Source organism: Arvicola amphibius, chromosome 11, assembly GCF_903992535.2.
Source record: "Arvicola amphibius chromosome 11, mArvAmp1.2, whole genome shotgun sequence".
Taxonomy (NCBI): domain Eukaryota; kingdom Metazoa; phylum Chordata; class Mammalia; order Rodentia; family Cricetidae; genus Arvicola; species Arvicola amphibius.
In genome coordinates this window covers 103,861,147-103,871,879 of record NC_052057.2, presented here as the reverse complement: position 1 = coordinate 103,871,879, position 10,733 = coordinate 103,861,147, and the positions used below count along the sequence as shown (strand labels likewise).

The following is a 10,733-nucleotide window of genomic DNA, read 5'->3' as shown; positions in this document are numbered from 1 at the left end:
GTCCCTATTGAGAAATGCCCCACAGGCTCCACTCACAGTCAGATCTTATGAAAGTATTTTCTAAATGACATTCCCTCCTCTCAGATAACTGTGGGTTGTGCCAAGCTGACATAAGCTAGCCAGCAACAGAAGTGGGGGCAGGAAGAGAGGGGCTTGAGGAAATCATTAGCCACACAGTGAGTTCCAGACTAGCCTAGGCTGCACAATGAGATCCTGTTCCAAGCAAACATACAAACAACCTAAAGACCACAAACAAAGATAAACAAATGAGACTGTGTTCATCTTCCCAGATGATCCTATGCTCCTTATACATCCAGAAAGTCCAGGCCCTCCTAGATGATGCTACTGTGTCTTTTTTTTTTTTTTTTTTTTTTTTTTTTTTTTTTTTTTTTTCAGACACAAGCCTGAATGATTGGAGAAGATAAGCATGCCACAACCTTAGTTCCCTCAGACCATCATGGACCTCTTCCAAATGGGGGACGGGGGGTACAGAGAACCCTGCAGCGCCTTGATAGTACAACAGAAACAACACCAGATAAAGATACTGCCTGTCCTCTCTTGCCCAGTGGGGTGGACTGCTATGTCCAAAAGTGAGACTTATTGCCAGTCCTTTCCAAATGGTGAGGGATAAACACATTTGTAGTTGGGATGAAATGATCCTACACTCTTCATGGAACAGGGAAGACCTGGCTCTGACAAATGCCTGGGAACAATAATGTTAGAAGAAGAAAAGTTTACTTGGCTTTATGTGTTTTAGGGGCTTTAGGGTTATAGTTGCTGAACATGGCTGTTTGGACTTGGTTTGAGGTAGTACATTATGGGGGAAGAAAGCTGTTCACCTTGTGGCAAACCAGGAAATAGAGACAGCGAAGGGCTCCAATATACACTTTCAAGGGCTCATGATCAGAGATGTACTTCCTTCTAGGTCCTACCTCTTAATAGCTACCTCCCAATACGCTACTCCTTGTTACCCAAGGCTTCCACTTGATGAGACTGCCAGAGGGGTGCTATTCTAGATCCAAACTGTGACAAGTAGTATGATGTTTCCTTAATGTAGGCGTATTACAACATGGACCAAAAAGTATCCCTTTTCCTTTGCATTACATCAATTTTAAAGAGGATGATGAAATATAAAACCTAGTAAAGAGTATCAGCAATATGAGGTAAGTTTTATTAGGGCAAATGTTTCCATGTCTATAATGACTTCTTAAGATACCTCAGCATCTTTGTTAAATAAGATAAAAAATGAAATAAGTGTTAGTTAAATTAATTAATAACATTTCAGCATATAAACTAGGGGTCATCAAGACTTTCAGTATGCTGATCTAGTACTTTCTAGGCGAGTGACTGACCAATATAGACAACAGATGATTGTACAGTTTTTCATGTGAAAGAATTTAATATTTACATGAATCCCATTTTATATTATAAAATAAGCTGCAAAGCAAAACATCTTGGACAATAAGACAGAATTTTAAAAGTTTCACATATTTATTAATAATTTAAAAATCTGGTCATAAGCTTGGAAATGTGATCTCATTTGAACCAAGGCTGCTCTACAGAAGAGCTATTCTGAAAGAAATGAAGAACAAAGATCTTGATATAGTGACCAAGTATCTTTGCTAGGAAAGCATCTGATGAAGTAAATATTAGTAAAATTAATAATAAGGCATTCAGCTTATAAACCAAAGAGTCTACAAGGATTTTACTGGGGCCAAATAACATTTTTAAATTAATTATTTTTAGTGTATGATAATGAAGAGGCATGGGGAAAATGAATTCTATTTCCCATATAGAGATGGGTTTTGTAAAAGGGACCTAGATGGGCTTAAAAATTACAAGGGACATAGGAACAACTTACCTCTTCATTGAACTAAAAAGTTGAAATAATCTCTTGAGAGTTTTGAAGCACCGTCTGCTGACACAGCTTACAGCAGTTACGGGAACCGTTGGTAGGAAGCTATTTCAATGGTGAAAACGACTCAGGAATTAGGAACATATTCTGCTGAATATCTAAGTAGTTGACACTTTCCCGAACTGGAAAGACAGTGCACACGACATCAAAAGTATAAACTGACTTATGAGAACTTCTTGTTCTAGAAAACAATTCCTGCCCAATGAACCAGCCCACCAGCAGACACGACCCTGGGATCCTCATGGGCCCGATGTCGCCCGGCTGCGCGACTGTCTGCGTTCTGGCTCCACCACAGAACATGCACTGCAGGGAGGAAATCAGAAAGGCATCCACACACAAATACAGAGAAATTAAGTAACAAATCACGTCCAGTTACTAGAGGTTAAAGAACGACACTACATATTTCAGTGATAAGATTTCAGAACAGCCAGGGACTTGGGGAAGAAAATTATAGATTAACTAATCAGACTGGTTTTACAGATGAAGAAACGAAGCAGGTTTGAAAGGAAGAAAAGTAAGACAACTAAAAAAAAAAAAAAAAAAAAAAAAAAAAAAAAAAAAAAAAAAAAAAAAAAAAACTCCGGATCCAGACTGTATGACTTGGTAGTATATTTTATTTTAGCATCTCACGTTGGCAAGCTGACTTGGTAACGGATGTGGAAGGGTCAGCCAGGTGGCACTGGTTTTGCAGGCACACCGGGGTCATGGAGAGCAAACTGGAATCTGGCCCTGTGTATCAGGGCTGGAGTCCCTCCAGAAGAGAGTCCAGGGAAGGACCACCGGTGAGGGTGCAGCCTCAGCATACTGGGGTGCCTGCATAGTGGGGTGACTGCCGAGGACAGCGGCAGCTGTGGAGGAGGGGGTGTGCATGGTGGGGTGACCAGGACAGCGGCAGCTGTGGAGGAGGGTGTGTGCACGGTGGCAGGCTGAGTCCAGGTAAGCTGTGTGTTCTGAGGTTGGCAACGCTAGCGAAGTGGAGCAGCCAAGGCCCTCTGAAGCCCCGACAATCGATCTGTGAGTAGGTCCCCCGATGTCAGGCAGTGAGCTTTTGATCACTACTGAATTTGGGGTTTGCTTTGAATTTGATGCTGTGCTCTGGGTTCTCCCATTTTAGATATGATTTTACAAGATCCTATAGTCGAAAGACTTTGGATATTTTAAAGAATGAAACTTTTAAAGGTGGTATGGACTTTCAAAGCTTGTATACTATGTTTTATGCTGTGATAATATTGACATGACATCTTGGAGACAAACCAGGAAGGAAAGGTTTATGGTTTAGTCCTGATGTGTTATGTGTCAAGTTGACAGTAGTTCAACTGTGTTAGTTTTTTGTTACCTTGACACAGAGCTTCTCAGATGCATCTGAGAAGAGCCACAGCTGAGAAAATGTGCTTCGTAAAGATAGACAGGGACAAGCCTGTGCAGCCCTTTTCCTTAATTAATGACTGGCCTGTCGGAAAGGCCAGCCTACTGGGGTGGTATCACTCCTGGCCTGGGATTGTATACCTGGGTCATATAAAAAAGCAGACTCAGCACATCTGGGGGAGCAAGCCAGTACACAGCATTCTTCCCGGGCTTCTGCTTCAGCTCCTGCCTCCAGGTTCCCGCCCTTGAGTTCCTGACCTGACTTTTCTGCATGGTGGACTATAAGCTGAAAATAAACCCTTACTTCCCTAAGCTGCTTTTGGTCCACAATAATAGAAGCCTAATTAGGATAGGGGATATAGTTCAGTGGTAGAACACTTGTCTAGCATGCATAAGGTCCTAGGTTCAATCCCTAGTACTGATAATAATTAAAGGAATAAAAGATTACACAAGAAATACACTATTTCTTGAAGTTATTATGGTTGTTAAAATTTGTTTGTCTTATGTATCAGAAAACAGAAGTTTAGCATTTCAAAATAGTTTTGGTAGGTGGTAAGTTCTAAATAGGAAAGAGACAACTTATCAACTCTTTAAAATGATAAAAGTACAAGAACTTGTCAATAACATATGAACTTTTACTAAAGAATCCTAGCAGATAAATAGGTCATCAATAAACATGGAAATTTGAAAACAAATGGACATCTGTACCTCTGTTGAGTTTTCCATATTCTGAATGAAACACCGCCAATTAGTTTAACATAGCCTTGATTGACATGGGCATTTACTGCTCTTTCAAATGCCCTCACCCCATAGAGCTGGGCCACCAGGTTTCATAAGAAAAGTAACGAGTTCATAGACTCCTAGAATATGGAAAAAATAATTTAATTAATGACAGTCATAGAATGTCTACTCATATTCATATTCACTTTGTTTCATGAGAAGCTTGATCTACAAGTACATATTTGAAGGACTGAACATACACATTTATACAGATGCAGTAATGATATCTGCATTATTCCCCTTAATTGTATGCTTAGAAATCCTTGTTCACATGTAAACTTATTTATGCTATTAAACTTAATTCCCACAGGTGACAAAAGTAGGGGCCAGTGAGGGCTGGAGAGATGGTTCTGGAGTGAAGATATGTACTGTGTCTCACAGGAGGACCGGGCTCAGTTCCCAGAACCCATGTCAGGGAAGCTCACAACTGCCTTTAGCTATTAACTAGCTCCAGTGTATCTTACACTTCTGGTTTCCACAGCGGGTATCTGCACTCGCTGTACTACACACACACACACACACACACACACACACACAGAGAGAGAGAGAGAGAGAGAGAGAGAGAGGAGAGAGAGAGAGAGAGAGAGAGAGAGAGAGTAGAGAGAGAGATAGAGGAAGTCTTAATGAAAGAACTAGGCATGGTGGGTGGGTGGCTCACAGCCTTTATCCCAGCACTCAGGAGGCAAAGGCAGTGGATCGCTGTGAGTTCGAAGAGTGAGTTCCAGGGCAGTCAGAGCTGTTACTCAGAGAAAACCACTGTCTCTAAAAACCAGAACAAAAAATAGAAGCTATGTATATATTAGTGTCTGAGAATATTTAAAAACTTGTTACTAAGTAGATATTGAGAAATTAGTGGAGAAGATATTTTGATGGCCTGATGGAAGTTACTTTTAGGAAAGAACTTAAATAATTTTCATGGATTTGGAGACGTGGGCTCAGTGACAGAACCTTGCCATCATGTATAAATCCTTGGTTAACAACAAAATAAAAATATAATTTTCTTCAGTGCCTATGTGTTTAACTCTTCCACTTCCATCCATTTTTTCTTTGTGTTCTTTGGCACTGTATGTGTTCGTAGCCAATAGGAAGATACCTAACAATGCAATAGAAATGATGTTTATATTTCCATATTCTGGCAAAACGAGCCACCATAAAGATATAATTTATGGTTTCTCAAATATTTTGGCTACATATTTGGAATGCATTTTATCTCTACAGACGACAGAAGTATAGATCAGCAGAGGCAAAGAACTAGGGTTGCAAGTAGTCTAATGAGAGAGGACAAACTATTTTATCGAGATAGTGCTGAGAGCTAATAAGAGGCCCACGTGGGCAGGATTTAAGTAGGGCTTTTCAGGGCTCTTTGTAGTGTCATCTAAAACAAACTACAAAGTTGAGAACAAAAATAAAGTAAATAAAATTCTAATTAGTTTATGCTTTTCTAGTCTGACTTCGTGGTAAAATTAGACTGAGGTAATGTTTCTTTAAATACACAAGAACTAAAATCAGCAGTAGACAGAAAATTATTTTCAACTGGAAAGAAGAGGAATACAAAAATTATTCTAGTACTAGAGAAATTCCACTTAATCATTTGCCTCAAATGGTCCTGTTTTGTAGGAAAAAACATAGTGAGTTAAAATTGGGTGTAATTTATAAATATAATCTATATCGTAAACATATCTATATTTATGTAGACATATAAAATATAATTATATTTAAATATATTGTTTTAAAACACGATAGAATACGATATATGAGCTCTTACTATCTCACCAATGGTCCTCTGGCTCTCAATGTGCAGTTTTCAACTACTATTGACATTTTCCGTAGCATAGCTGAGGTTTACAAACCCAGAATCCTTCAAGGTGGGAAGACTTTCCCCCATTAGTCCTTGCTCTTTAAGGATAAGCAAAGGAGCTGCATTTTAGTTTGATTTCCAACAATCACTTACGCCCTCCATAAAAGGGAGTCCCCTGCTCCCAAAGTACATCAGAATGTACATCTGTACCACTTGCAGCCGGCGGAAACTCAGAGGCTACGACAGACGCACCTTCCTTAGGGAGGCGTTCCTATTTTGCACCATGGTACCAGAATAGGGTAATTTCACTCTCCTGTTTATCAATGGAAGCCAAATTTGGAATGAGGAATCGTTCTTGCCACTCTGTAATCATGGGCCAAGGGCTGTGCTACTGCCGCTCGATGAGCAAAATTATCTGGTAGAAAAGAATGGAGAAACGTCTTTCAAAGCTGGTTTCAACCATACTGTGCTTCTTTGGCTTACTCTGGAGCACACGAGAACACGGTGCTGTGGCTTTGGGAACAGCGATGTGAAGAAATGTCACAGTCAAGTGGCTCCTGGTCTTCAGGGCAAAGGAAATGGAAACCACTATTATGATCTCATCGAATGGGCTCGCAGGTTCTCCCTCCTCAGAGGTAGCTGCGTACAGGAGGTAAATTACCGTATGTTCCCTTTGCTTTGTTTCTCAGTCTGTGATAGGGGAAAATTATGTAGGATCAACCTCCAGGTTTGTGCTGAGGATTAGCTGAACAAGAGGGCTTACACTAGTGTTCGACACTTACATGTGGGACTGTTCTTACTATTCAATGGAGGTATTCAACGTGACAGTGGTTCAGCTAAAACAAATTTTACTTCAGTATTGATGGTAATCAGTCAAGCTATATCTTGATAAATTTTAAACATTGAGCAAAATTTGAATGTACTTGGCATCATTTTCTTGCATAAGTAACCTCCAAAGAAACCTTGCTGGTTCTCATACTACTGTTCTCCCCAGCACTGCTATCTCTGCCTTCTCAGTATTGACACGGGTAGACAAGTTCAACAATGCATGGGTCTAGTATATATTTATTATAAAGGCCTCACGAGACTAAGGTGTAAATTATTTACGTAGTTTATGCTAGGGATAGGAATAACATGCCTAAAGTGCGGTCAATTAGGACTTCATTACTTTCCCCAATGGGGCCATGGACTTAGATTGAACCACGTGTGAAGCAAACGTTGCACTAAAGGTGTTTGCTGTCCTTCAAAGCCGAAGAAACAAAGAGTATACCCAAGTCATCCACAGAATCTTTTCTCACTAAAGAGTTAATTGAACACTGATGACCAAAGACTAAAATGCAATTAATTAGTAAGAGTTTGCTGAACATGCTCAAATCCTGGTGTAGGCTAATTTAAGATTAGACATCCAAAAAGCTACCAAGCATTCTGAATAATTTTGTAATGGTATCCTTTTTCAAGGCAGTGCAGTTTCAGTATAAGTTGTACGTAGTAATGTGTTTCCCTCGACTTCTTATAGTAACATGGCAGCCAATTCATTAAAACTCTGGGATGTCAAAATTAACTGGAAAGAGTTTATAAATGCAATTCAATCAATAAGCTCAGGGTTGGGGAAGGTCAAACGTTGACTGCCATTCCCTCTCAACCTCCACTCCACTCCCCATCCTGAATGTGTGAACTGCCCCCCACTAAGACAACTGATATCCAGGTCTAGCACCTGATACCTCTCTTCATTCTGTGATCTTAACTTGGACTTGTGTAAGCAGTTTTCAATTTTGCATTAAAACATTTTAATGCAATAAGTTTCCAATAAGACACTGTAATTTTTGAGAATTGTAGTCTAAAATTTAATGAATTGAAAGGTAAGGAACTCTTAATTTCTCAGTTATGTTAGACTTTGAGTTATTAAATGTGAACCAAGAAGAGGGGGTCACTGAACTTTCCTTTTTGGTTCTGCATTGTTTTTAAAAGAAGTTCCTCCTTAATCTGTGTCTATATGAATGCATATCCATCTAAGACTCCTGTAGCATCTACCCAAATAAAATCTATACAGAACATTTGAACGTGGCGACTCATACCGTACTTCCAAATATGGAATACTCGGTTTATTCTGCCTCCGAATTCTACACTCCAATAGCCAAACAATTCAGAGTGAGCTGTCCGAAGATGAACATTTTGCTTAAAATTTGTTTACGAACTCTTTCATCTTCGAGGGGCTTAAGGTAATAAGTACAAAACTCATAGAATGTTCCTTCGGTTTGTCTTGGGCCAGTAGCAAAAGATGAGCGCACCTAAAAAAAAAAAAAAAAAAAAAAAGATAAAACAAGTCTCAGTGCTTAGGGGAGGGCAGAATTGTGTTACCTCCCACCCAAACCTGGGTCTGGTGACAGAGGACACACAGCAGCCGGTTCACACGCCCTGCTGCATTTCTCTTGTCAATGCTGCAACAGAGGCAGATTCGTAGGTTTTAAAGATAACCATGGTTAAACGTGCATTCGCCTCAAGCCACCTCCCCAAACCATGGCATTGCTGTCTTGGAGCAGCTCCTGTGCCCGAGAGCCACAGTTAGGATCCACGTGTGTTTTGTTTTTTCCTTACGTTCTCTTCATCTACAGTGTGGATGACGGCAGTGCTGTATCCGAAAGAACTCTGGGAGACTGGATGTCTTTGGGCATACACCAATGAACGTGTTTACTAAAAGAAAACTTTTAAAAGGAGAAATTGCCATTCAGGTCCGAAGAATCCTTCCTCATCCAGCAGAAACAGAACTGGAATGCAGCCAATGCATTATTGTGTTATCACTATCCAACTGCATGACAAACTTTGGTAATAAACCTGTGGTCCTCAACCTCCCTAATGGCTGCAACTTTAATACAGTTTTCATGTTGGGAGCCTAACCATAAATTATTTCATTGCTACTTCATAGCTGTAATTCTGCTACTGTTATGAATTGTCATGTAAACTATCTGATATGCAGGAGATCTGATATGCAACCCCACAGGAGTTGACCCACAGGTTGAAAACCACTGTAATAGATCATGAGTGCTAAAAAAAAATTGCCAGAATTGCCTGAATCATTATTAATTTCTAACAAGAAACACAAAGCAAAGATGGCTTTAATGCAATTTAGTTGTACGCATGTGGTAGGAAAGCCTCTTCGGGTATTTTTAGAAAATAATCACATTTCTAAGTTTCTAGTTGTTGTTGTGAAAGCACTTTTCCCTGGGGAAGACTCTGTCAGAAGTCAGCTTGTGTATGTCTGTACATGTGCGGCCTGTATATGAATGCACACACTATATGACCCTGAACTGTAAAAAGCCTTCGTATTTTCAGGTGGGGTACTATGCACCCATTTCATGAAGATAAAGGAAAATCTGCTAAAGCAGATCAGATGAATATAAAAGAATGGAAAAAAATGACTGCATACATGGACAGCTTAGTATGGATAGAAAAAGTAATCTTTTTCTCTTGATAAATTTTTGATTAGCAAAACACTTTATCGTATATAAAGTTTAATAAAATCTTCTCCCTTTAGTTCATTCCACTGATACCAGTACTCTGAACTGGATTCTTATTGCACAAATCAAGTAAATTTTCTCAAAAATCTGCAGCTGTCTCTGCAATTTGATGGGCTTTGTGGTGTGTGTGTGTGTGTGTGTGTGTGTGTGTGTTTAAACCAAAATCTACAAAGGGATTATCAGATCTGCTTACTGTCTATAGTTTAAAAATAAGTAAAACAGCAGAAAGCAAGCCAAAGACATTCACAACAAAACTTTATAAGTTGATTCAAAGAGTGAGTGTGCATTAGGAGGAAATGAAAATTTGTGGAAGACACAAAGTTTTGTTGTTATTTCCAGGACATGAGACACAGGAGGGAGTCTACAGAGAGGAGTGACTGGATTAGAATAGATTTTTTTCAAGTTTCTGCGGCTGAGTCAGAATTTCGCTGGGGAGAAATCATACACTTCATTATGTGTAACTTAGACTTGTTCTTGCCATCACTGACTCATTAAAGACAATGTAGGCTAAAAAAATAAAATAGAAACTAAGGTCTGCGAAGCACGTAAGGAAATAATTGGTGGCTTTGCATGGGCAACGCTGGGTGAGCAGTCACTAGTCTCTTTCGAGGTTTTCCTGGCTCTAGACTAACTTAACTCCTTCTCATTGGGTTAAGTCAAAGTCCCGGCCGGAAAGAACTGGATTCATCCCCAGGATAAGCCTGTGCTCAACACTAGGGCTGGATGGCGCACATCTTTGGCGCACATCTCACTCTATCTTAGTCGAGTTTCCAGATGCTCCAATCCAGTCCTAAAGGCTGGGCGCTGCAGACTACAGCTCCGCCCACCTCCCTGCAGGTCTTGTCTCCTACCTGAGGTGCCAGTGCCCGCGGGGCCAGCACCTTCCTTAGGCAGCTTCCGAGCGCGAGCATGGCGCGGCCTGGAGCGCAGGGGAAGACCGCCGTCTGGTGCTGGGGCTCGGTTAGGTCCGCGCTGGGCTGGTCGGTGCTCGAGGGCTCGGCTCTGCCCCTCTCCGTCGGCCGCGGGGGGGGGCAGCCTTTTCGGTCTGTGTGGTCAGCTCTAACCGTTTGCTTGGCTTTTGTTCTGCAAAATTCGGATCCTGACGTCAGAGGTGGACGTCTGTGAGTTCAAGGCAAGCCTGGTCTACAGAACGAGTTTGAAAACTAGCTCCTAGCAACTGAGAACCCTGTTTTGAAAAACCCAAAGAAATAAAACAAAAACTTCAATCTTTGGGGGATAGGTCTTTGTCCATTCTTCCTTATCTAATAGGTCTCTTAATACAGTATTAACTAATCAGATGATTGAATATGGTAGGCAGATGCTCTATTATTGAGTTTCATGCTTTGCTCCTGGAAATTTT

General features: G+C 40.5%; 1 protein-coding gene across 1 annotated transcript; it reads right to left on the bottom strand.

Moving 5' to 3' along the window:
* Positions 1–1,901: 1,901 nt before the first annotated feature.
* Positions 1,902–10,284, bottom strand: LOC119826705 (protein NipSnap homolog 3B). Its single transcript, XM_038348152.1, is given in 12 exon segments — positions 1,902–2,037; positions 2,132–2,218; positions 3,989–4,022; positions 4,024–4,080; positions 4,082–4,140; positions 6,111–6,120; positions 6,122–6,154; positions 6,157–6,225; positions 6,227–6,273; positions 7,934–8,045; positions 8,048–8,146; positions 10,225–10,284. Coding segments are annotated over 12 exon segments (744 nt in total). The 3' UTR covers positions 1,902–1,960.
* Positions 10,285–10,733: the final 449 nt, after the last annotated feature.